We start from the raw sequence: 27,872 nt of genomic DNA, 5'->3' as shown, positions 1-27,872 counted from the left end.
GTGGTAAGTTGGGGTCCCAAGGACACTGCTGCAGGAATCTTCTGGCAGGAGTGGGGCGACGCTGTGGTCCCCAAGCTGGTGTGACAGGGTGTTCGACAGTGCAGGCACTCCACCATTTTGTGAAAGCCTGTAGTCCCGCACTTTCCATACTCTTCAATGCGTGGTGGACTCATGGAAAATGGCTGCCGCAGGTGGCGCATGCACAGATTGAGATCTGAGCATCGAGATCTCGTCTCAGGAGATCTCAATTGAGCAAGTGCCACTTCCGGTGGCCATTTTATCTTAGTCCACCACATTAATAAGTATAGAAAATGCAGTGCTCTGGGCGCACAAAATTTCAGCAAAGCCTCACACTGCCGAACATCCCGTCCTACCAGTCTGAGGCCCGCTTCCTACAGAAGCGACCCTGCCACTTGGACTCTGCTCCATCACTGCCACCCCCAGGCAAGCTACTGTAAAAGAGGATTATAACACACACCATCATTTTTTTCCCCTATTTTTCACCCCCAAATTTGGGATGCATCTTATAAATCGATGCATCTTATAATCCCCAAAATTCGATGAGTGTGTGTGTGTGTGTATATTAGGAAAACCGAACCTAAATATTTGCTACAGAATCCTTTGTTTGCAATTAGAGGTCAGACATTTTGTGCAGTTCTTGACAGGGCTGTGGAGTCGGTAAGGCTAGTTTCACACTAGCGCTTTGGAGCGCAGCGACGGCCTGCGCACGGCCGCCGCTAAGCCCCGCCCCCTGCCGCGCCTCCGCCGGTAGCTCCGCCTACCGGCGCATGATGCTGCATGCGTCCTGCGTCCCCTATCTTTATCACTGGGGGGCGCAGGCCGTGCGCAGTATGCGTTTGGCGGCGCATGTGCCTTTTTGACGGTGCGCCGAGCGCAACCAAACTGCAGCAGGTTGCGTTTGGCGCAGGTCGGCGCACCGTCAAAAGGACGCATGCGCCGCCAAACGCATACTGCGCACGGCCTGCGCCCCCAGTGACAAAGATAGGGGACGCAGGACGCATGCAGCGTCATGCGCCGGTAGGCGGAGGCGCGGCAGGGGGCGGGGCTTAGCAACGGCCGTGCGCAGGCCGTCGCTGCGCTCAAAAGCGCTAGTGTGAAACTAGCCTAAGCCAAGCCTGCGACTCTGACTCCTCAATTTCCCTTACACCGACTCCCAACTCCGACTCCACGACTCCGATATTGCTTATATTTAAGTGAAAAATGTATTGTAGTACAATGTGAACATCAGACATTTAATCATTTCTATGATCCAATAATCAAGATATTTAGATAGAACATAATATCTATTTATTGGAATACAACTTTAGAACACAAAAAACTGTAATAAATTTTAAATATGTAATACACTGTATACATGTACATGTATACGGTACAGACCAAAGTTTGGACACACCTTCTCATTCAAAGAGTTTTCTTTATTTTCATGACTATGAAAATTGTAGATTCATTCTGAAGGCATCAAAACTATGAATTAACACATGTGGAATTATATAATTTAAGTGTGAAAAACTGAAAATATGTCTTATATTCTAGATTATTCAAAGTAGCCACCTTTTGCTTTGATTACTGCTTTGCACACTCTTGGCATTCTCTTGATGAGCTTCAAGTGGTAGTCACCAGAAATGTTCTTCCAACAGTCTTGAAGGAGTTCCCAGAGATGCTTAGCACTTGTTGGCCCTTTTGCCTTCACTCTGCGGTCCAGCTTACCCCAAACCATCTCGATTGGGTTCAGGTCTGGTGACTGTGGAGGCCAGGTCATCTGGCATAGCACCCCATCACTCTCGTTCTTGGTCAAATAGTCCTTACACAGCCTGGAGGTGTGTTTGAGGCCATTGTCCTGTTGAAAAATAAATGATGGTCCAACTAAACACAAACCGGATGGAATAGCATGCCGCTGCAAGATGCTGTGGTAGCCATGCTGGTTCAGTATGCCTTCAATTTTGAATAAATCCCCAACAGTGTCACCAGCAAAGCACCATCACACCTCCTCCTCCATGCTTCACGGTGGGAACCAGGAATGTAGAGTCCATCCATTCACCTTTTCTGCGTCGCACTAAGACATGGTGGTTGGAACCAAAGATCTCAAATTTGGACTCATCAGACCAAAGCACAGATTTCCACTGGTCTAATGTCCACTCCTTGTGTTCTTTAGCCCAAACAAGTCTCTTCTGCTTGTTGCCTGTCCTTAGCAGTGGTTTCCTAGCAGCTATTTTACCATGAAGGCCTGCTGCACAAAGTCTCCTCTTAACAGTTGTTGTAGAGATGCGTCTGCTGCTAGAACTCTGTGTGGCATTGACCTGGTCTCTATTCTGAGCTGCTGTTAACCTGCGATTTCTGAGGCTGGTGACTAGGATGAACTTATCCTCCGCAGCAGAGGTGACTCTTGGTCTTGCTTTCCTGGGGTGGTCCTCATGTGAGCCAGTTTCTTTGTAGCGCTTGATGGTTTTTGCCAATGCACTTGGGAACACTTTCAAAGTTTTCCCAATTTTTCGGACTGACTAACCTTCATTTCTTAAAGTAATGATGGCCACTCGTTTTTTTTTACTCAGCTTCTTTTTTCTTGCCATAATACAAATTCTAACAGTCTATTCAGTAGGACTATCACCTGTGTATCCACCAGACTTCTGCACAACACAACTGATGGTCCCAACCTCATTTATAAGGCAAGAAATTCCCACTTATTAAACCTGACAGGGCACACCTGTGAAGTGAAAACCATTTCCGGTGACTACCTCTTGAAGCTCATCAAGAGAATGCCAAGAGTGTGCAAAGCAGAAATCAAAGCAAAAGGTGGCTACTTTGAAGAACCTAGAATATAAGACATACAGTATTTTCAGTTGTTTCACAATTTATTTGTTAATTATATAATTCCACATGTGTTAATTCATAGTTTTGATGCCTTCAGAGTGAATCTACAATTTTCATAGTCATGAAAATAAAGAAAACGCTTTGATTGAGAAGGTGTGTCCAAACTTTTGGTCTGTACTGTGTGTATATATATACACACACTCTATGACTTATCTCGGCTAAGATAAAGCCTAGATCCTCAGGCTCCATTCACACTATGGGCGTAGCCAGGATCAAACCTGTGGGGGGGGCCAGAATCTCATACTGTTCCGCGGAATTTCATACTGCACACCTCAGCTGCTGCAGAACCTCATACTTCACACCCCTACACTTGAAAATAAAGCCTGCACCTTAAGAAGATATGGTGATGAATACAGTCTATTTATTCCAACTATCAGTTGATGTTGATGTTACTGAAGACGAGCAATGCCTGTCCTGGGCGTCCTTTTGGGCAGCTATGAGGTGTACCTGACTGGTGCTAAAAAAAAAGGAGTGTTAGGCCTCTTTCACACATCCGGTTTTCAGCATCAGGCGCGATGCGGCGAAAAGTGTAAAAACCGGATCCGGCGCCGGTTGCCACCGGATCCGGTTTTTCCCCCATTCAGTTTCATTATTGCCGCATCGCGCCGGATACCTATGCGGCGTATCCGGTTTTTGCCTGATCCGGCAAAAACAGCCTGTCCGGCGTCTGGAAAAAACGTTCCATGTAACTTTTTTTGCAGCGCCGGACCGGCTTTTTCCACAGCGCATGCCCGGACTCTGTGAATGTTAACCCCACAAGTGCCCGGCGAGAGAGAGAGAGAGATCTCTCTCTGTCACCCGGACACTTGTGAGAGATCTCTCTCGCCGGGCACTTGTGGGGTTAACACTCACAGTGTCTGGGTGAGAGAGAGAGATCTCTCTGTGGGGTTAACCCCACAAGTGCCCAGCAAGAGAGAGAGATTCTCTTGCCTGGACACTAATGTTAACCCCCCATGTCTCTCTCTCTCCACCCCCCTCCCCTCTCCTCCCCTCCCCTCTCCTATCCTCTCCTCCCCTCACCTCCCTTTCAGCAGCTGTCTCATTGGCTGCCTCTGTCCTGCGGCTCCTTTAATAATGTCCGAGCCGTATCATCTCGCCGCACACACATCCGGTGTCACGGCTGCAGGCCGGATCCGGCGGCCCGGCTTTTCTCCGCACGCCGCCGGACCCCACACACCGGATGTGTGAAAGTAGCCTTAGTCTGTGTGCTACCCGGCTTTCATTCTTTTTGGTACAGATATGATATGGATAGACAGATACGGTTATATAGATAGAGCAGATTTCTAATCTGCTTTTGCTATTGAAAACATTATCTATGAGCTCAAAAACCTTTCAGGTGATACGGTTTTTTAAAAAGCTGATCTGCTTTTGCAACTGAAAAACGTATCCTCAAAAAACGCAGGAAAAAACGCTGTGTGTGAATGTAGCCTTAGATCAGGAATAGAACAGTCATTTATAGGACACTTCATAACTTTCCCAAATTCCTATGAAAAAATATTCAGCATATTCTGCATTCAACTACTGTACCCAATTTATTATATATTTTAGTAGTCTGAGTCGGTCCATTTTATACCGACCCGGACTCCACCAAAATGAGCACCGACTCCACGACTCCGACTCCACAGCCCTGGTTCTTGACCAAGTTTGCACACACTGCAGCAGGGATTTTGGCCCCCTAGGCCACTCCAGGACCTTGAAATGCTTGTTACGGAGCCACGTCTTAGTTGCCTTGGTAGTGTGTTTCAGGTCATTTTCAATGCTGAAAAACCCAGCCACGACCCACCTTCAATACTCTTACTGAGGAAAGGAGGTTCTAGGCCAAAATATCTATGCAGAAAAGCACCCCCAAAGCATGAGGTTTCCTCCACCATGCTTCATGGTTGGGACGGTGTTCTTGGAGTTGTATTCCTTCTTCATCCGCCAAACATGGTGAGTGGCGTTGATAACAAAAAGTTGTATATCCGTGGTTTCCGATGTGCACATACTGTATAATGCCATCTTCACCCTTTGAATTGCAACAGGTGAAAGTTGCGATAAGGAAGTGCAGCATGAATTGACAAATGCTAGATTTCAATTCTGCAGAGCCAAGCAATTTGTGCTCCACGTTTGAATGAGATTTCCTAAAATCTGATCCACAATGGTGGTATTATAATATGCAACAGATTTTTATATCTGGACAGAAAATTCTCTGCAAACACTTACCGTATGGGTGGACCCGGAAAAAGGTGTCCTGTAAGGACGATCCCTTTCCAAATGCTGTTTTGGGGTAGATAAACCTCATCGAGAGAGTCCTTTTTCTGAACACATAACAAGTGGGCTTTATTTTCAGGCAACTTCTTTAATTTTGGTATGTTAGTTGCTAAGTTGTATAAGGGAAAGATGTATATCTTTGTACTGTGTTAGCCACTCCACTTTGTGTTATATTTTGCGTTGCAGGATAATGACAATGAGCCTCTGCAACGGAACCAAGATCCGCCAAGCTTTCCTGGACAAGACCGGTCTGGATTCTGCTTTGATCCAAGGTAGTTTCAAATGTTTTACATAAGTGTCTATAAGTATGTTTATGGAATATGAAAGAGTATTTATATCCAGGACCAAATATCTACAAGGCAACACCATGTGGCAACTGAACCATGTGGCGAACATAAATGAGAAATATTAAAGGGCCACTGCATAAAGACAACAGTCTGGATGTCCCTGTAATGAGTCCCCCCTCCAAACCACGTTACCTTTATCTTCCCTCTTTATTTTTTAATTTTTTTACCTTTCCTTCTTCAGCACCCTATAGACATTCTTATGGCCCGAGTCTCTAAACTACATTTATGAAGCAGCATTGTGCTAGGCAGAGCTGTGCTTGTCATTCACTGCCACCAGTAGTGCTCACACACTTCACCTACAATGCACCATACTGAGACTTTTCTGAAGTTTGAAAACGTTTAGATAGATGTCATTTTCCACATTATTAAAATTACAAAATGGAAAATGGGCCAATGCAAAAGCTTGGGCCCCTTGGAGATTTGTATGCCCAGATAACTTTGGCCAAGGTTTCTGACCTTAACGTGTTAGGGTTATGGCTTGTTCACTATCATCATTAGGAAAGGCCAGGTGATGCAAATTTCCCAGCTTCATAAAAACCCAGCTTCGTCTAACCTTGTGCAAAAAGCAGCAGCCATGGGTTCTTCTAAGCAGCTGCCTAACTCTCTGAAAATGGTGGAGGCCCACAAAGCAGGAGAAGGCTATAAGAAGATGGTAAAGTGTTTTCAAGTTTCTCTTTCCTCAGTTTAAAGTGTAATTAAGAAATGGCAGGTAACCGGAATAGTGGGGGTCAAGATAAGGTCTTTGAAGACCAAGTAAAGTTTCAGGGAGGGCTGCTCGTAGGATTGTTAGTGGCAAATCAAAACCCCTGCTTGACTGCACAGACCTTCAGAAAGATTTAGCATACTCTGGACATGTGGTACATTGTTCTACTGGTAAGAGACACTTTGTACAAATATGACCTTCATGGAAAAGTCATCAGGAGAAAACCTTTCTTGCATCCTCATCATAAAATTCAGTGTCAGAAGTATGCAAAAGAGCATCTAAACAAGCCTGATGCATTTTGGAGACAAGTCCTGTGGACTGATGAGATTAAAATAGAACTCTTTGGCCACAATGTTCAAAAGTATGTATGGAGAAAAAAAGGGCACAGAATTTCATCTCGCCAACCATTAAGCATGGGGGTAGCTCAATCATGCTTTTGCCAGTGTTACGTGAAACAGTTCACGGGTAGAAGTAGGAATGGATTGAATGAAATTTCAGCAAACTCTTGATGCAAACCTAACAGTTTGTAAAAAAAAAAAAAAAAAGCTGAAAATACAAAGAGGGTGGCTTCTACAAACGGATTATGATCCTAAACACATCAAAATCCACAATAGGCTACCTCAGAAGGCACAAGCTGAAGGTTTTAGAATGGCCTTCACAGTCCCCTGATCTGAACATCATTGAAAATCTGTGGCTAGACCTCAAAATAGCAGTGCATGCAAGACGACCCAGGAATCTCACAAAACTAGAAGAATTTCCCAAGGATTAATGGATGAAAATCCATCAAACAAGAACTGAAACTCTTGGTTAGCTACAAAAAGTGTTTACAAACTGTGATAGTTTCAAAAGTGGGTGCTGCTAGATACTAGCCATGCAGGGTGCTCAAACTTTTGCATCTGACCATTTTCATTTTCCTTTGTCATTTTTAAATGTAAAAGATGAAAATGTTTTTTGTTTTTTTTTTATGCCTAAAATGCAAAGGAAATGCTAAATCAGGCCTTTTAGTGATTATTTCATCTTCAACTTAACTGTTTGCAAAAACAGTAATTTTGATCAGAGGTGCCCAAACTTTTACATGCCACTGTATATACACTACTGTTCAAAAGTTTAGGGTCACTTAGAAATTTCCTTATTTTTGAAAGAAAAGCACAGTTTTTTCCAATGAAGCTAACATTAAATGATTTAGAAATACATTCTATACACTATTAATGTGGTAAATGACTATTCTAGCTGAAAAACGTCTGGTTTGTAATGCAATATCTTCATAGGTGTATAGAGGTCCATTTCCAACAACCCTCACTCCAGTGTTCTTATGGTACTTTGTATTTGCTAACTGTGTAAGAAGGCTAATGGATGGTTAGAATACCCTTGAAAACCTTTGTGCAATTATGTTAGCACAGCTGAAAACAGTTTGGCTGATTAGAGAAGCTATAAACCTGACCTTCCTTTGAGCTAGTTGATAATCTGGAGCATTACATTTGTTGGTTCCATTAAACTCTCAAAATGGCCAGAAAAAAAGAACTTTCATGTGAAACTCAACCAGTTTATTCTTGTTCTTAGAAATGAAGGCTATTCCACGCGAGAAGTTGCCAAGCAACTGAAGATTTCCTACAACGGTGTGTACTACTCCCTTCAGAGGAGAGCACAAACAGGCTCTAACCAGAGTAGAAAGAGAAGTGTGAGGCCCTGCTGCATAACTGAGCAACAAGACAAGTACATTAGAGTCTGTAGTTTGAGAAATCGACGCCTCACAGGTCCTCAAGTGGCAGCTTCATTAAATAGTACACGCAAAACGCCAGTGTCAAAGTCTACAGTGAAGAGGCGACTCCAGGATGCTTGCCTTCTGGGCAGAGTGGCAAAGAAAAAGCCATATCTGAGACTGGCTAATAAAAGGAAAAGATTAATATGGGCAAAAGAACACAGACATTGGACAGAGGAAGATTGTAAAAAAGTGTTATGGACAGACAAATCCAAGTTTGAGGTGTTTGGATCACACAGAAGAACATTTGTGAGACGTAGAACAACTGAAAAGATGCTGGAAGAGTGCCAGACACCACCTGTCAAGCATGGTGGAGGAAATGTGATGATGTGGGGTTGCTTTGGTGCTGGTAAAGTTGGAGATTTGTACAAGGTAAAAGGGATTTTGAATAAGGAAGGCTATCACTCCACGCCATGCCATACCCTGTGGACAGCGCTTAATTGGAGATAATTTCATCTTACAACAGGACAGTGATCCAAAGCACACCTCCAAATTATGCAAGAACTATTTAGGGAAGAAGCAGGCAGCTTGTATTCTATCTGTAATGGAGTGACGAGCGCAGTCACCAGATTTCAACCCCATTGAGCTGTTGTGGGAGCAGCTTGACCGTATGGTATGCAAAAAGTGCCCATCAAGCCAAACCAACTTCTGGAAGCATGGGGTGAAATTTCTCCAGATTACCTCAGCAAATTAACTGCTAGAATGCCAAAGGTCTGCAATGCTGTAATTGCTGCAAAGGGAGCGTATCTGGACTAGATTTTAAATTAATTTGGCAACTCGTTTGATTAATAAAAGTATGAGTTTTCATGGAAAACACAAAATTGTCTAGTTGACCCCAAACTTTTGAATGGTAGTGTATTCATTACCTGTTATGTAATCTAACATTCTGTAACACCCAATCCCACCCCTCTGGCCAAAGTCACTAGTTGCTTAGGTTGATTTTTCTCTGTGGAGGCTGTATTTTGCTTCTGTGGCTTCTCCTCTCGCTTCCTGTACTCCTCCCCAGACACTCACGACTTGGGGTATGTACACATGTTAATTATTCGTTATGCTTTTCTCCTTTTTTTTTCCCCACACAGTTTTGTCACAAAAACTAAAACATTTCTTACTAGCAACAAAGTAAATAAAGTTGCTAAAGTCTCATTCCCTTCAGGGACAGGAACCTACAGATAAAAGTGTGGTACATCTCCTACAGGATTGCGGTACCTGACAAGACGAAGATCCGGGGCCGACCTGTCCGGTTGCTGGTAGCGGGGAGGCCTCTGTCACGGCGGTGCAGTTCTCGAAGCCGCCACCGCTGGGTCTGCAGGGTGAGCGGGGGGAGGACGGAGCTGCCGCTCCAGATAGGAGGCTGGGGCTTGCGGGGACCCGGGGGCATATGCGTGGGTAGCGCCATGGTAAAGAGGTGTACCAAGATGGCCGCTGCCCCGGAAATAGTTGACACCTTCAGGGTCCCTGAGTTGGCATATGCGCGGTGCGCGCTCCCTGGGCAAGCGCGGTGCAGGATGGGAGGAAGTGACGTCACACGCCGGGAAATTTAAAACTGGCCTCTCGAAAATTCTCCTGGCTCGAAGCGTCCTGTGCTATATGGAGGATAGCGACCAGCAGCAGCAGCATCTCCGACAAAAGGATCGGGACAGCCGAGACACCCGATCCAGTAGCACAGCAGATCAACTGCAAGGAGCAAGTCACCATCCTTGGATCATCCTATACAGGATCTGATGCCACCTCCCGAACCGGTACCTGCGACCTCACCCATCTGGTGAGTGATCTTCAAGAATGTTCACCATTGTAATAGACTTCTCACTGAATAGGGAAAGAAGGGGAAAAGGAAGAACAGGGAATTCCCCACTTGTAACAGAGCCTTACCAGAATCATAGGATAAGAAGTTCTGTGAATCTTGTATACAAGAGGTGCTCTGTGAGGATACCCCGGATTTTGCCTCCGATCTTAGAGCAGTAATAAGATTAGAGGTTCAGAGTGCCCTTACATCTTTAAAACAGGAGGACAAAGTAAAAAAAGGCACCTTGGTAGGCTCCCAATCAGATACCTCTACATCCGGAGAAATTAACTCAGATGCATCGGACTCCTCCTCCTCCTCAGACGAGGAAACGGGGGGGGGGGGTAGCGTCATTGTTTTCCCCTAGACGAGGTGGACATGTTAGTGAAAGCCGTGAGATCTACCATGGGGGTGTCGGACCCTCGTCCTGATAGATCAGTTCAGGACATAATGTTCAGGGGACTGGGCCAAAAGAAACGCAGGGTGTTTCCGTTAAATGAAAATGTACAGGGCCTGATCAAGAAAGAGTGGGAGAAGCCGGACAGGAAGAACTCCACGGTCCCTTCCCTTAAAAGAAAATATCCCTTCGAGGAGGCATCCACATCTTGGGACATGGCCCCAAAACTGGACGTCGCCGCGGCCTCAAAAAAGTTTGACCTCCCCTTTGAGGACATGGGTACTCTTAAGGACCCCTTAGATAAAAAAAAAAAAAAAAAAAAAAGCTGACACCTTCCTCAAGGGGGCCTGGGAATCAGCAGAGGGAAACCGTAGGCCGGCCATAGCGGCAGCATGTACCTCAAGATCCCTAATGGTATGGGTAGATCAACGCGAGAAACAACTGAGGGAGGGGGCACCTTGAGAGAAGATTCTAGAATCTCCCAGTGACAAGGGGAGCCACAGCCTTCTTAGCGGACTTGTCGACTGACTCGGTCCTCTTTACATCTAAAGCGGCAGCCTTCTCGAACGCAGCTCAAAGAGCATTATGGCTCAAATGCTGGCCAGGGGACTTACAAACCAAAATGAAATTATGCTCTATCCCATGTGAGGGGAAATTCTTATTCGGAGAGACACTGGATGATATCCTCCAGAAGGCGGAGGATAAGAAAAAGGGCTTTCTTAACGTTTAAACGGTCCTTTAGAAACAAAAAGTTTTTTCATAAAAGGCCATCAAGGGAACAGAACAGATGGGATGTGGGGAGAAGGAGGGATCCTTTTCGGCAGTTCTTCCCGGTATAAAAAATCCTCAAAGTGACAGTTCGCCCAGGGTGGGGGGGAAGATTAACTCTTTTCCTTCCGGCCTGGGGGAGAATCTCGAACAGCTCTTGGATACTGAATCTAATCAAGACAGGCCTGAGGATAGACTTTCTCTCACTCCCACCTCAAAAATATGTGGTAACACCACTAAGATCCTCTACGTGAGAACAGAAAGCCCTAGAATGCGAGGTGCTGAATCTAGTAAAAAAAAAAATCCATCCTTCAGGAGGTTCCCCCTCAAGAGAAGGGCAAAGGGTTTTACTCCCCACTATTTCTAGTGTCCAAACCAGATGGCACATACCGAACAATTATAAATTTATGAAAACTAAATGGATGTCAAAAATTCAAAATGGAGTCAATCAAATCCACCATCAAAATCCTGGTCCCGAACTTCTTCATGATGTTATTAGATCTCAGTGACGCATACTATCACGTCCCCATTCACAAAGACTCCCAGAAATACTAGCGGTCTCCATAGAGGGCGAGATAAGGGAATTTCAATACAGAGCCCTGCCATTTGGAATATCTATAGCCCCACGCGTGTTCACAAAACTAGTAGCATAGATGATGGCCCACCTAAGGGAGCAGGACATCCTAATAATCCCATATTTGGGCGATTTCTTAATAGCATGCGACTCAGCCCAAAACTGCAAAGAACAAATGGACAGAGTGATGGACACTCTACAGAACCTCGGCTGGCTTTTAAATCTGAAAAATTTAAGGCTGGAGCCCAGCAATGTGCAGGAGTTCCTAGGGCTCACGTTAGACTCAAACAAGCAAGAGTGCCGCCTCCCAAGCCACAAAAAAGAAAAAATTGGGCAGATAGTGGCAAGAGCGATACTAAACCCCTCCATGACACTAGGGAAAGCAATGTCACTGCTGGGATCTCTTTCCGCCTGCCTACCAGCGGTCCAGTGGGCGCAACTACATACAAGGGATCTCCAATGGGATATATTAGCAAACCAGTTGGCATTAAGGGTCACTTAGAGGGTCACACAACCCTAGATTCCAGAACTATTCATTCCCTAGCCTGGTGGAGGAATACCGACAACCTATCCAAGGGAATCCCCTGGGTAACAAAAATATCACGCATAATCACCACGGATGCCAGTCCCATGGGATGGGGAGCACACATGGACAGCAGGGTCGCTCAGGGGGAATGGAGGGGTCAGGAACTAAAAGCCTCCTCAAATCAGAAGGAACTTTGGGCAGTAGGTTACGCACTATCACGCTTTTTACCGTCGCTACGGGGTCATCACGTCTGCATATTTTCGGACAATCAAGTGACGGTGGCCTACATAAACCATCAGGGGGAACCAGGTCCCGAGCCCTAATGGACACCTCCTCCAAAATCCTCAGCCTGGCGGAGGAAAATCTGCTATCCCTCTCCGCATTACACATTCGGGGAACAGAGAATCAGAAAGCAGACTTTCTGAGCCACACTCAGTTAAGACAGGGCGAGTGGGTCCTATAGCAGTCCATTTTTTGACAGATTGTGAAGGTGTGGGGAACCCCGGACATAGATCTGTTTGCCGATTTAAAAAAAATATATAAAAAGGTGGAAGCCTTCTTTCTCTAGAGCCCAGGGGGAATCCTTGGGCCCTGGACGCCTTTATGCTTCCATGGACTCAGAACCTGACACATGCCTTTCCCCCGATCATCCTCATTCGTGCTGTCATAAGGAAAGTCAGAGGACAAAATGAGAATGATATTAATTGTCCCTTTTTGGCCCAAAAGAACTTGGTTCTCCTGGCTGAGAATGCTATCGATCACTGACCCTTGGATCCTACCGGATCTCCCAGACCTACTATCTCAGGGGCTGGTGTCACACTCTCGGGCAGTGAACCTCCATTTAACAGCATGGAATTTGAAAGGGCACTGCTGAGGGGAAGGGGGTTTTCGGAAAACCTAATTACTACATTACTAAAAAGTAGGAAACCAGTCACGACAAAAGCTTATGGGAAAACTTGGAAAAAATTCCTGTCCACCTCCGGGGTAAGAGTCCAGGATGGGGTCCCGGTCAATAAAATTCTTGAATTTTTACAGAATGGCCTAGAACAGGGGTCAGCAATCAATACATTAAAGGTACAGGTAGCGGCTTTAGGCGCCCTATATAACCATGATGTGGCAGGAAACCCATGGATAGCACGATTCAATAAGGCCACAACTAGGTATAGGCAGATAATTAATCGGAAATTACCATCGTGGGATCTGAATCTTGTACTATCTGTACTAACAGATTCCCCGTTTGAGCCTATAGAGTCAGCACCCCTAAAAATCTTATTGTTAAAAACTGTTCTGCTGGCACGAACATCGGCTCCTAGAGTGAGAGATATTCAGACTCTTATCGGCAGTACCACCATTTACAAAAATTTTGGAAGATGGTCACCCGAAAACCTGACCCGGCCTACTTACCTAAAGTAGCATCGCATTTCCATAGGTCCCAAGAAGTAGTCCTTCTGCCCAAATCCTAGGAATAGGGGAGAAGAGAGGTTTCACACCTTAGACGTGAAAAGATGCCTGTTTCAATACTTAGAGGCCACCAAGAGGTGTAGGAAGGAAGGTTTTCTCTTTGTGTGTTTCCAGGGCCCCATGAAGGGACTCAAAGCGTCCAATAGTACTCTGGCAAGGTGGATAAGGGATGTGATTGCCCTGGTCTATTCTTCCAGCAGAAATACCATCCCCGAAGGGTTGAGAGCCCATTCCACAAGAGCGATGGTGACCTCATGGGCTGAGAGATCTGAGGTATTGATAGAACAGATCTGTAAGGCGGCCACCTGGTCATCACCTTCAACCTTTTTTAGACACTATCGATTAGATCTAGCCTCTGCGTCTGACTAAACCTTCGGGAGAAGGGTCCTTCAGGCTGTGGTCCCTCCCTAAAACTACTAGTCTCTGTAATTCTCTCCGTGTTGCTGTCATGGGGGATAGAGAAAAACATAGTTACTTACCGATAACTGTATTTCTCAGTGCCCATGACAGCACCCGCTTATTCCCTCCCATCATGTGTGCGGTGAGCACATTTTACTGTTTGTAGAGTGTTTTCGTATAGGCATGGTGTTCTTGATAATATGCAATATTATAATGTTATATATTTCTGTTTAACCTGGAGAGACCCTCTGATGCTCTGTAACCAACTGGGGGCGGAGGAGAGGTATCGCCCTTTTATCTGTAGGTTCCTGTCCCTGAAGGGCGGATCCCCTATCTCCGTGGTGTTGTCATGAGCTCTGAGAAATACCGTTATCAATAAGAAACTGTTTTTCAGTTCTTCAATATAAAAAGTGAAACTCATATTATATAGAGTCATTACAGAGTGGTCTATTTCAAGTGTTTATTTCTGTTAATGTTGATGATTATGGCTTACAGCCAATGAAAACCCAAAAGTCATTATCTCAGTAAATTAGTATACTTTATAACATCAGCTTGAAAAATTATTTTAAAATCCAAAATGTTGGCCTACTGAAATGTATGTTCAGTAAATGCACTCAGTACTTGGTCGGCGCTCCTTTTGCATCGATTACTGCATCAATGCGGCATGGCATAGAGGCGATCAGCCTGTGGCACTGCTGAGGTGTTATGGAAGCCCAGGTTGGTTTGATAGCAGCCTTCAGCTCGTCTGCATTGTTGGGTCTGGTGTCTCTCATCATCCTGTTGACAATACTCCATAGATTCTCTATAGGGTTAAGGTCAGGCGAGTTTGCTGGCCAGTCAAGCACAGTGATTCTGTTGTTTTTAAACAAGGTATTGGTACTTTTGGCAGTGTGGACAGGTGCAAAGTCCTGCTGGAGAATGAAATTTCCATCTCCAAAAAGCTTGTCGGCAGAGGGAAGCATGAAGTGCTCTAAAATTTCCTGGTAGACGGCTATGCTGACTTTGGTCTTGATTAGTGATGAGAGATTATACTCATTGCTCGGGTCTCCCCGAGCATGCTCGAGTGGTCTCCGCGTATTTTGGTGTGCTCGGAGATTGTTTTCGTCGCCTCTGCTACATAATTTGCGAGTGCTAGACAGCTTGAATACATGTGTGGAATGCCTTTGTTAGGCCTGTTTCACACTTCCGTTTTTTCAAATCCGTCAAAATCCGTTGTTTTCCGTAAAAAAACGGATCCGCCATTTTTTGCAGGATCCGTTTTTTTTGTCCCATAGACTTCCATTACGGTTACCGCGGATCCGTCAAAAAAACGGATCCGTTTTTTAAAAAACGGATCCGTTGGCATCCGTTTCCGTCAAAAAAACGGAAACGGATCCGTTTGGCGGACACAAAAACGGAAGTGTGAAACAGGCCTAAGGGAATTCCCACATGTATTCAGCCTGTCTACAAGACGCAAATCATGCAGCTGAGAGAGGAAAACTAAATCTCCGAGCACGCCAAAACACTCGGAGATCACCCAAGCATGCTCTGGAGACCCGAACAACGATGCTACTCGCCCATCACTAGTCTTGATAAAATACAGTGGACCTACACCAGCAGATGACATGGCTCCCCACACCATCACTGATTTGGGAAACTTGACACTAGACCTCAAGCAGCTTGGATTGTGGCCTCTCCACTCTTCCTACAGACTCTGGGACCTTGATTTCCAAATGAAATGCAAAACTAACTTTCATCTGAAAACAACACCTTGGACCACTGAGTAACAGTCCAGTTCTTTTTCTCCTTGGCCCAGTTAAGACACTTCTGGCGTTGTCTATTGGTCATCAGTGGCTTGACACAAGGAAGGTGACACTTGTAGCCCATGTCCTGGATACGTCTGTGTGTGGTGGCTCTTGAAGCAATGATTCCAACAGCAGTCCACTCCTTGTGAATCTCCCCCAAATGTTTGAATGGTCTTTTCTTAACAATCTTTTCAAGGCTGCGGTTATCTCGGTTGCTTGTGCACCCTTTTCTACCACACTTTTTCCATCCACTCAACTTTCCATTAATATGCTTGGATACAGCACTCTGTGAACAGCCAGCTTCTTTAGCAATGACCTTTTGTGGCTTACCCTCCTTGTGGAGTGTGTCAATGACTGCCTTCTGGACAGGTCAAGTCAGCAGTCGTCCACATGATTGTGGAGCCTACTGAAACAGACTAAGGGACCTTTTTAAATGCTTAAGATGTTTTTTGTTACTCTAATTTACTGAGAGTGATTTTGGGGTTTTCATTGGCTGTAAGCCATAATCATCAACATTAACAGAAATAAACACATGAAATAGATCACTCTGTTTGTCATGACTATATAATATACGAGTTTCACTTTTTGTATTGCAAAACTGAATTAAATTAACTTTTTGATGATATTCTAATTCTGTGAGAAGCACCTGTATCTATAACTGTCCGGATGAGTGTAAGCTGAACACAGTTTTAGGCTATGTGCCTACGTAGCGTTTTAAAACGCACAATGAAAACCGGACTCCTTCCCAGAAATCGTGCGGTTTTTTTCAGCGCGATTTTACCGCGATTCTGTTCGCGATTTTGCCGCAATTTTCTCAAGCACTTTCCAAGCGATTTGAAGCATCGCTTGGAAAGTGATTGACAGGTTGGTCACACTCGTCATAGTGTTTGACAAGTGTGACCAGCTTTTTACTATTGAGGCCGCCTATGCGGCTTCAATAGTAAAAGATAAAATGATAAAAAAATAAAAAATCGGGGTATATTTACCTTCCGACGTCCCGCGCTGCATTCCCGAGCCTCAGCGTTCCCAGCGATGCCTTGCGAGACCTGTGATGACGTTGGTCTCGCGTTACTATAGCGATCTCGCGAGACCACGTCATCACAGGACCTTGCCGCAAGGCATTACTGGGAACGCTTAGGCCGGTAATGCAGCGCGGGACATCGGAAGGTAAATATACCCCGATTTTTTATTCTATTTTTTACAGGGGTATGGTACCCAGGGCCTGGAGGACAGTCTCCTCTCCTCCACACCGTGGGTACCAACCGCACATGAGACGCTTAACTTCCCGCATGGTGGGCATAGCCACATGTGGGAAGTAAGCGATTCTCATGCATTCCTATGGGTGCAGAATCGCGGCAATTCTTTGCGATTCTGCACAAAAGAATGATCATGCTGCGATTTTTTTCTGCGATGCGATTCCACCGTGGAAAAAAGCGCAGCATTAGCACAGCATGTGCGGAATGCCATAGGAATGCATGGGGGGGCGTTCTGTACAAGATTTTTAAACGTTTTCACAGCGTTTTCGCGCTGAAAAATGCTTAAAAATCGCATCGTGGGCACACAGCCTTATGGTGCTATATGTATGAAATCTGTTGCAACCTTCCCTACGCTCGCAACCTGCACTGCAAAACAAATGTATTGATTATGAAATACTGCCGACAGCTAATTGTAGAGCAAAAAGTGGTCTTATCCTTTTTGACGTTATGTTTCTTTTTCAGATACACACTACAGAAGAAATGTCCGCTGTGTACCATGGTATTTCCACCCAACTACAATCAGAGCCAGTTTGAGGAGCATGTGGATAGTCACTGGAAAGTGTGCCCAATGTGCAATGAGCAGTTGCCCCTGGAGTTCGACCAGCAGGCATTCGAGCGACATGTGCAGAGCCATTTTGATGGCAATGTCCTGAATTTCGAGAACTAAGTCTGTTCGGCTTTGTGGTGTAGTAGCGGTGAGTTCACCTTAAGAACTAGAAGAAGCCGCTTACAGCAACAGATATGACACATGCACTGCAATCTAACTAGAGCTCAAATAAACAGTTTACCCCCTGTGATTTCACTTTCTGGTAGAGGGGTTTCACCTCTGTATGTATCAGACCTCCGAGAGACTGCATTCTGGTAGTTTAGCTGTTTAATGTATGAAAGGCTCCTGGTGGTCTGTCGCTGCATGTGTTCTACTATTTGATTTTGTGCTATGTGATTTGGTAGTTCTGGAGTTTGCTTGACATGACTTATGTATGTTTATCTGGTCACACGGTCCATGTAATATTATTTAACATCCCTAAAGCCTAACTGCACCAATGTAACAGCAGAGACATTCAATTAATATGGCAAACATGTATGTTCTGATTTATCCTCTTCTTGCTCGTCCTAGTGGGGCGCTCGTATCTGTGACCACTATTTGAGTACAGGTAGTTACGTATACAAAATTAATCACCTGGTGTCCCCGTGGCTAATACACTGTGTTCCAAATTATTATGCAAAAATATTTCCTCATATTTTCTCTACATTACCTATATGAATTGCAGTCATTGTTATTTTCCAGTCATCTAATATTCTAGTATAATTGCAATGTTTTTGAACAAACTGCCTATGAAAACAGTATATTGTTAAAAATAAGAAACACACAAAATGCATGTTCCAAATTATTATGCACAGCAGAGTTTTCAACCTTTTTATTTTGAACAAAAAAATGGTCAATTGTGAAATTATAAGCATTATCAGCTTATTACAAAATGAAATCAAACAGTTTTCAAGTCAAAACTTTATTCTCGGTGATGTTACATTTGCACATAGGACCCCTTGTTCGAAAGAAGCTTCTGAACTCTCTCGTCCATTGAATTTGTCAGTTTTTGGATGGTTTGTGCTTCAATTGTTTTGCATGTGGACAGAATCCCCTCCCAGAGCTGTTGCTTAGATGTGAACTGCCTCCCGCCATCATACACACTCCTTTTGATGATGCTCCAGAGGTTCTCAATGGGGTTGAGGTCAGGGGAAGATGGTGGCCACACCATAAGTTTGTCCTCTTTTATGCCCATAGCAGCCAGAGATGCAGATGTGTTATTTGCAGCATGAGACGTTATCATGCATGAAAATGATTTTGCTGCGGAAAGCACGGTTCTTCCTCTTGAACCATGGCAGGAAGTGCTGTTTTAGAAACTCCACATAGATTATGGAGTTCATCTTTACCCCTTCAGGGATCCTAAAGGGGCCGACAATCTCTCTCCCCATGATTCCAGCCCAAAACATTACTCCATCTCCTCCTTGTTAGCGCCTTAGCCGTGTTTTCATGGGGTGTCCATCAACCAGCCATCCTCCACTCCATCCATCTGGACCATCGAGCGTTGCACGGCACTCATCGATGAACAAAACAGTTTGGAAGTCAGTCTTCATGTATTGTTTGGCCCACTGGAGCCGTTTCTGCCTGTGTGCAGTGGATAGAGGTGGTCGACAGGATGGCTTACGCACAGCTGCAAACCTCTGAAGGACACTGCATCTTGTTGTTCGGGGGATGTTGGAGGCACCAGCAGCTTCAAAAACTTGTCTGCTGCTATGACAAGGCATTTTTGCAGCTGCTCTTTTAACCTGACGCAATTGCTTGTTGGAAAGAGTCCTCAATTTTTCCTTATCAGCAGGCACACGTGTGTGCTGGGAATCAGCTACATACTTCTTGATTGTGCGATGATCACTATGAAGTGTCTTGGCAATGTTGACTGTTGTCATGCCTTGACCTAAATACTCCACAATTTGTTGCTTCTCAGCAGCCGACACATCCTTTTTCTTTCCCATTTTGGCAAAAAATGTAGGCTGCTTAATAATGTGGAACAGCCTTCTTAAGTAGTCTTGCCTTTATTTGGACACACCTGCCAAACTAATTTGCACAGGTATCTGCAATTGCTTTCAATGATATAAAGAGCCCTGACACACATCACCATCAAGGAGTTTAAATGACAAAAAAATTCTAACCTTATCACTCCCAAACTCTTTTTGCTTAATAATTTGGAACACAGTTTACAGAATAATATGACCCCTCTGGCTCTAGCACATAGCCACCTAAGAAGATTGCACAGCTTCATATTTTTGCATGCAAGACTCCCACGTGTAGGCTGCCTCATTGTGGACTCACTGGGAATCTTCCCCCTAACCTACATGAGCATACTATCAAAATGGCTACACTTAGCGCCCTCATACACATTAAAGTCATCTCAACCCACTGTCTGATGTGTGAATGCCTCTTGACTCCTCCAACACACGAGTTCAAGAGAGAGAAAGATCAGGCACTCGGAATGTCAATGCTTGATACTTTGCTTTCAGGGTATCCAGCTTTTGCCAGATGGGTCCAGCGGCGGCTTTCTCCACTTTCCACATGAATGCTCGGTACAGCCAAGTGGTCATGTATGTGAGCGAGTCAAGAGAGAGCGCCATATGTTTGGCCAACCGCTATCTCCTGTGTATAGCTGCCATTGGTATATGTAGTTTGTGACAGGTTCACTTTAACCGCCGGCCAGATAATGGCCAGGTTACACTTCTGTGCAGTACATGCTCATTATGAGGGGCACTTTAAAAAAAATCGTTGCAAAAAATGTTTTCCTCACAATTGATTGGCTTCTAGCTTCCATATATCCAGAGTACATTGTCAACTAAAAGCAGGTCTCCGACTTGGGAGCGACCACGTGTAGTCCATTTTATAAACGTCTTCTGTAAATGTGAAAATAATCACTATTACTAGCTTGATTGCATTTGTTGCACACAATATGCTATTATACATTATTGGTCATTGGCCGTGTATCATCTAAACGCCTTCTAATGTATATAGTCTCTAAAAGCGCCTCATTAAAGTGCACGTATGGATGCTGAATCCTCACAATTATGTTTTTCCTTATTAAACATGAATAAATTATCAAAGTTGTAACTTGTTCTGACTTGTTTTCTCTAATCAGATTTTAAATAAAGTAAAATCCAATCCTTCAATAAGTGTTGTCATTCTTCGGTCTTTCCATAAATATGAAGGCATGTTTTTTCTTATGCGTTGTTTGAAATTATGTATGAAAAGAGAGAAAAAAAAAAACTACGTGCCTTGTTACAGGGGCCTTTACTTGGGGAGAATGCATTGTTATGGCATCTGGGGTTCCAGCACATCGGTAATATGGATCTGTATGCAATCTGTGTCATGAGTAGAGTTGAGCGAATTTGTTCGAATTCTGTTGCCGAATCCGAATTTGCTATATTCGTGCTATATTGGAACCCTATTCGTGCTGAATGTATGGTTTATGATTGATTCCGAAAATATTCAGTAATTTTTACTCCCATTGACTTTAACCCCTTCCCGACCACATAGGCGTCATGAAAACCTGTGCCAATCTGACCAGTGACGCCTATGTGGCGTCCTGACTTTAAAGCCCCCCCTGCGGGTCGGGTGACCTGGGTCACTAAAAGGTCACCCGACCCGCAGATGCAGGGGGCTTTGTTCTTCACCACAGGGGGCGTGGCTTCGCCCCCACGTGGCTACGATCGCTGATTGGCTGTTAAAAGTGAAACAGCCAATCAGAGCGATAGTAATATTTCATCAATGAAAATTGATGAAATATTACAATCCAGCCATGGCCCATGCTGCAGTAGCATCGGACATGGCTGGAGACCTTGATCCGACCCCCCCTCCCCCCCGACTCACGGGGCCAATCGGCCCCCGATACCGACTGACGGCGGCAATGTGCCGCCACCGTCATCATCTGCTCCCCTCCCCCTTCTCTAAGCTCCCCCTTCTCTAGGCTCCCCCCATCTTCCGACCCCCCCCCCCCTCACCCCCCGGTACCTCCGATGTCCCTCTCCGGCTCCCGGTGTCCCACGGTCCTGCTTCATGGGCGCCGCCATCTTGAAAAATGGCATGCGCAGTGCGCTCGCTGACAGCAGATTCATTAATTCATTTTGATCACTGTGATAAATTCACAGTGATCAAAATAGAATGAAAAGTAAATACCCCCCCCCGTTTATCACCCCCATAGGCAGGAACAACTAATAAAATAAAGAAATTATTTTTCCGTTAGGGTTGGAAATAGGGTTAGGGCTAGGGTTGGAAATAGGGTTAGGGTTGGAATTAGGGTTGGGGTTAGGGTTAGAACTAAGTTTAGGGTTGGAATTAGGGTTAGGGGGTATGTTGGGGTTAGGGTTATGGTTAGGGTTGGGATTAGGGTTAGGGGTGTGTTGGGTTTAGGGTTGGAGTTAGAATTGAGGGGTTTCCACTGTTTAGGCACATCAGGGGGTCTCCAAACGCGACGGTGCAACCATTGATTCCAGCCAATTTTGCGTTCAAAAAGTCAAACGGTGCTCCCTCCCTTCCAAGCCCCGACGTGTGCCCAAACAGTGGTTTACCCCAACATATGGGATATCAGCTGACTCAGGAAAAATTGCGCAACAACTTTGGTGGTCTAATTTCTCCTGTTACCCTTGGGAAAATAATTGGGGGCTAAAAAATTATTTTTGTAGATAAAAAATGATTTTTTTATTTTCACGTCTCTGCATTATAAACTTCTGTGAAGCACTTGAGGGATCAAAGTGCTGACCAGACATATAGATAAGTTCCTTGGAAGGTCTAGTTTCCAAAATGGGGTCACTTGTGGGGGGTTTCTACTGTTTAGGCACATCAGGGGCTCTGCAAACGTAACGACGACCGCAGACTATTCCATCAAAGTCTGCATTTCAAAACGTCACTACTTCCATTCTGAGCCCTTACGTGCGCCCAAACAATGGTTCCCCCCTCACATATGGGGTATCAGCATACTCAGGAGAAATTGGACCCCAAAAGTTGTTGTCCAGTTTGTCCTGTTACCCTTGTGAAAATAAAAATTTGCAAGCTAAAAAATCATTTTTTGAGCAAAAAAATTATTTTTTATTTTCACAGCTTTGCGTTATAAACTTCTGTGAAGCACTTGGGGGTTCAAGGTGCTCGCCATACATCTAGATAAGTTCCTTGGGGGGGTCTAGTTTCCAAAATGGGGTCACTTGTGGGGGGTTTCCACAGTTTAGGTACATCAGGGGCTCTGCAAATCTAACATGACGCCCACAAACCATTCCATCAAAGTCAGCATTTCAAAATGTCACTACTTCTCTTCCGAGCCCTGACGTGTGCCCAAACAGTGGTCCCCCCACATATGGGGTACCAGCGTACTCAGGACAAACTGGACAACAACTTTTGGGGTCCTGTTTCTCCTGGTACCTTTGTGAAAATAAAAAATTGCGCACTAAAAAATAATTTTTTGAGGAAAAAATTTTTTTTTTTATTTTCACCGCACTGTTATAAACTTTTGTGAAGCACCTGGGGGTTCAAAGTGCTGACTATTGTTGGAAAAATTAAAATGTTCATTTTTTCCTTCCACATTGCTTTAGTTGCTGTGATGCACCTGAAGGGTTAATAATCTTCTTGAATGTAGTTTTGAGTAGCTTGATGGGTGCAGTTTTTAAAATGGTGTCACTTTTGGGTATTTTCTGCCATATAGACCCCTCAAAGTGACTCAAATGTGAGGTTGTCCCTAGAAAAAAAAAAAAAAAATGGTTTTGTAAATTTTGTTGTAAAAATGAGATCGCTGGTCAAATTTTAACCCTTATGACTTCCTAACAAAAAAATTTGTTTCCAAAATTGTGCTGATGTAAAGTAGACATGTGGGAAATGTTATTTAGTAACTATTTTGTGTCACATAACTCTGGTTCAACAGAATAAAAATTCAAAATTTGAAAATTGCGAAATTTTCTAAATTTTTGCCAAATTTCTAATTGTTTTCACAAATAAACGCAAAAATTATCAACCTAAATTTACCACTAACAAGAAGCCCAATATGTCACGAAAAAACAGTCTCAGAATCGCTGGGATCCATTGAAGCGTTCCTGAGTTATTACCTCATAAACGGACACTGGTCAGAATTGCAAAAAATGGCCAGGTCATTAAGGTTAAAATAGGCTGGGTCATGAAGGGGTTAATGATGTTCAGCTGTGTTTAACAAATATTGCAAAAACAATATTCGCTGCAGATCATATTCGGAACCAAATTTGCTCAACTCTAGTCAGGAGCCCCATACATATGGATTTGCCTTATGTTCCTGATGGGGAGGGAAAATGCAGACAATATGAACAAAGCAGAAAGTAGTAGCTCTAGTAAGGAAGTGTTATACAGTGGTTTGCAAAAGTATTCCTCCCCTGCCTCTTGGCTTTTTACCTATTTTGTTCCATTACAACCTGTGTTTAAATATTTTTGTAATCCAATTGGTGTGTGATGCATTAGCACTAAATACGCTTAAGTTGGTGAAGTGAGAAATATAGGCATAAATTCAATTTATGTGATCAAATAACTGAAAAATTGGCATGTGCATATGTATTCACTCCTTTGCTGTGTAGCTCCTAAAAATTTCTGGTGCAAGCAGTTACCTTCATATATTACATGCTTAGTGACAGGAAGTTCCCCTGTGTGTAATCTACAGTGCTGTGCAAATTAATTGGGACAAAGCATTTTTTTAAGTAAAATCATAAGTTGGTTACCAGTCAGTGATTCAAACCAGTTTTAACTGCTTTGAACAGGCACTCACACTTGTTCAAAGCAGTTAAAACTGGTTTGAATCACTGACTGGTAACCAACTTAAGATTTTACTTAAAAAAATGCTTTGTCTCAATTAATTTGCACAGCACTGTATGTGTCCCATGGTCTGTCAGTATATACACATCTTTTCTTAATGGCTACATTATTAAGCAAGAGGTACCACTAACCAAACACCACCATGAAGAACAAGGAGATCTCCAAACAAGTCAGGGACCAAGTTATTGAAAAGTACATGTTGGGTTTGGGTTATAAAATAAAAATATACCAGTCTCTGATGATTCCCCACTGCACCATCAACTCTCTCATCAAATGGAAAGAACATGGTGCCACAAAAACCTGCCAAGAGAGTTGCCCAAAACAACTCCACCCGGGCAAGGATGGCATTAGAGAGGCAGCACAGAGACCAAAGGTAACCCTGAAGGAGCTGCAGAATGCCCCAGCAGAGACTGGAGTATCTGTTCATAAGACCGCAAAAAAATGTACACTCCATAGATGTGGACTTTATGGAAGAGTGGGCACATAGAAGCCTTTACTTACAGAAATTGTAAGGTTGGTTTTTAGTTTTCCAAAAGACACATGAGGGAGACTCCCCAAATGTATGGAGGAAGGTGCTGGGGTTAGATGAGACCAAAATTTAATTTTTAGCCGCCAAGGTAAATGCCATGTCTGGCACCAATCTAATACCGTTAATCACCCCAAGAACATCATCCCCACAGTGAAACGTGGTGGCAGCATCATGATGTAAGTATGTTTTTTGGCAGCAGGGACAGGGAAAATGGATTGTGTAAAATACAGGGATATTCTTGAGCAAAATCTGTTTCGATGACTGTTACAATGACCCAAAGGGTACTACTAAATCAAAACTCAAGATGTTTAAGGGAAGCAGTTTTGTCTTGAGGAATAGACAGAAATCTCAGTGGAAAGCTCAGAGACTTATCCAAAGCTATTTGCAAATGTGTTCTGGATAGTTAGTATCCAATGCTAAACGCCAAACATGGACTTTCCACAGAAGTCTATTGCAGAAAGATTTTTTTTTTTTCTCTTGCCCAGGCCCAAAACTCAGGTCCCCATTGTTTTCAATGGAGTTCAGGTACCAGAACTGAACTTTGGAATAAAGTTTTGGTTGTGTACCAGAACCTGAACTTTCATAGGTCGCCTGAACCCTAGTCTCTGTGTGAATTGCATGGACACACGGTTCATGAAAAACATAACAGCATAGGTGTATCCGTGATACAAATGGATGCCACACATACTGGACATGTGAAGGAGGCCTCGGTGGTTATTTTGTATCACTTGTTCTTTTCAGTATTGGCTTGGCGCTGGCGGCCATAGACTGGATTTTATTCTGTAAGTTCTGATTGTCACTTAGTGATTTGTAGCAAATGTATCCGATCCAGTTTTAATCATTTCAGCGCACAAAATGGCCGCCTCCGTGTGGAGGTGACCGGTGCATCTTAAGATTAATATCGCCATGCAGAGTGTTTTGTCGAGCCGGGCGTCTTACTCATTGGCCTGTTTAGAACTTGGGAGTAATTGTATGTATTTATATACATTTTCTTCCTCCGCCGCCTTTTATGAGTCTGTGCGCCGCTGGAACTTATCACCTTTAAAACCACAAAGGAACAAAAATAATGAGCCGCTTGTACTTGTTCTCAGTCAGAGGCAGTTTATTTAACTTTGATTTACATTTATAAGCAGCTTTGACAGGAGTTTTTGATTCATTAAGTTGCCTTCGGATTGAAAACATTAAAACCCCTGTCACCTTCCAACTTAATGTACTCTGTCCCCAACAAGACATATGAAAATATAATTTAAACACTTTTCACAGACACGGTACAATACATTCACTATACACAATGTAACAAAGTCGTCCCATCCTTACCTGTGGAATAATACTGTCACACGGAGTAGGGAAATAGAAACTGGAATTTCAGTTTTATAGCTGAAAAGAATCTACATGCAACAATGCTATTATTTTACAACTGTTTAGCTTTTGCTCTAACATCCTGCCTGGGATATAAAGAACGCTGCCAAAAAAGAGACAGGCTTTGTTTTTTTACCCTGGCAGGGCTGCCAACAATGCAGAAGATTGCAAATTGCCTAATAGGGTTTGCTGAATGCTTCATCCCCATGTCTGGATCAGGCAGCAGATGTGAAGGGGTTCACAGAACGGCCCTGGGTTCTCCACCATGTGCAATGCCCTAAGCATTGTTTTCTCTAATGGAAAGCAACGTATCTTCTATAGAAGCAAAATTCACAATTTTTGGGTTTTTGAACATTTAAAAAAAAGTCAGATTAGATGACTGATGCACAAAATCATTGGATTTTCAATCAATACCCCAACATTTTCACTAGCCCCTGATCCCTGTACTTTTTCTATTTTCATTTAAAATTCTGACCGTTGCTCCTTAGAACCGTTGTAGAAACAAGACGCTATCAGTATCAGTGAACATGCAGCTCATTAATGGTCCACCTTATTATTAATCTACATGATAAAAAAAAATCACTTAGACAAACACAGTGAAAACTGCATTCCCATGTCTGTTTTTCACCTCCATGTGCTGTCCTATTTAAAGGTGACCGCACTGGAACCATTTAACAGAACCGTGTGGCTGTTCCGTTAAAGCAGGGTTCCCCAACTCCAGTCCTCAAGGCCCACCAACAGGTCATGTTTTCAGGATTTCCCTTGTGTTGTACAGGTGATGCAATTATCACCTGGGCAATACTAAGGAAATCCTGAAAACATGACCTGTTGGTGGGCCTTGAGGACTGGAGTTGGGGAACCCTGCTTTAAAGTTTCTGCAGATCACATTTGGCCAGCTAAATCTTTTGGGATCCATGGGAAAAAGAAGACATCTGTTTTCTATCACTTTTCCATCTGTTAATTTATTTTTAACTGATTCATTGTTAAGGTTGAGGTTGAAGATCTGAAGCCTCTGTCACTCCAGCTCTATTCCTCGCCCATACCTGCCTCCTGCTTAACTGATGGCCCCTTTGCCTGAAGTCACACTGCATCATCCTGCATGAGTGCAGGAGCTGGCAGTCAAGCAGGATGAGGCAGCTCTGGGCTGGGAATAGAGCTGGAATGACAAAGGCTTCAGATCTACCGTAGTCCTTCAGCCTTATTTGCATGTCCCTCCGATCATAGAAAGGTATTGCTGGACTTGTCTTTTAAAGAGCTACTTGCACATATAAATAATTTTTGGGGGTGAAATCACGCTTCCAGATTCCCTTTAAGTGTCATTGGATAAAGCGTTTGGTTTGTTTACCTTCAGATTTTAAAGCAGATGTATATCAACGGCACAATGAATGAATGACATAAGAGAGCAAAACAGTCCATGATTTATTAACCAAAAAAACAGAAATGGTTGTGGAATGTAGCCCAACTCGTACGTCCACAGTATCCGTAAGACTGGCATTCTTCCCTCCCAACCTTACCGGTGGCAGACCGGTCCACTATAATGACACCTTTTTTAAGAGCTTTTTTTTTCTTTAATGGCAGAGAGAATATAAAAACCTCCTGATTTTGTGCATCAGATATCCGATTCAGATTAGAATGTGGTGAAAGTCTATGAATGTTTTTCAAAGTACTAGAATGTCTGTTGACATATTTGTTTTTTTTTTTTTTTTTTTTTTTTTTACACCCATCCAG

The 27,872-nt window shown here is 43.8% G+C and overlaps 1 protein-coding gene across 4 annotated transcripts in view; it reads left to right on the top strand.

Moving 5' to 3' along the window:
* TAX1BP1 (Tax1 binding protein 1) overlaps positions 1–20,610 on the top strand; it is a 188,044-nt gene extending 167,434 nt beyond the window's left edge. For all 4 annotated transcript variants that reach the window (XM_073581360.1, XM_073581358.1, XM_073581361.1 and 1 more), the window contains 2 exons: positions 5,326–5,411; positions 17,356–20,610. In XM_073581360.1, coding sequence (XP_073437461.1) covers positions 5,326–5,411; positions 17,356–17,560 — 291 coding nt within the window. In that variant the 3' untranslated portion in view covers positions 17,561–20,610. The remainder of the gene's footprint in view (positions 1–5,325; positions 5,412–17,355) is intronic.
* Positions 20,611–27,872: the final 7,262 nt, after the last annotated feature.

Source organism: Dendrobates tinctorius, unplaced genomic scaffold (genome assembly GCF_039654945.1).
Source record: "Dendrobates tinctorius isolate UK_male_01 unplaced genomic scaffold, ASM3965494v1 ptg000070l, whole genome shotgun sequence".
In the NCBI taxonomy this organism is placed as follows: Eukaryota; Metazoa; Chordata; class Amphibia; order Anura; family Dendrobatidae; genus Dendrobates; species Dendrobates tinctorius.
This window is presented reverse-complemented; position numbering and strand designations above follow the sequence as displayed.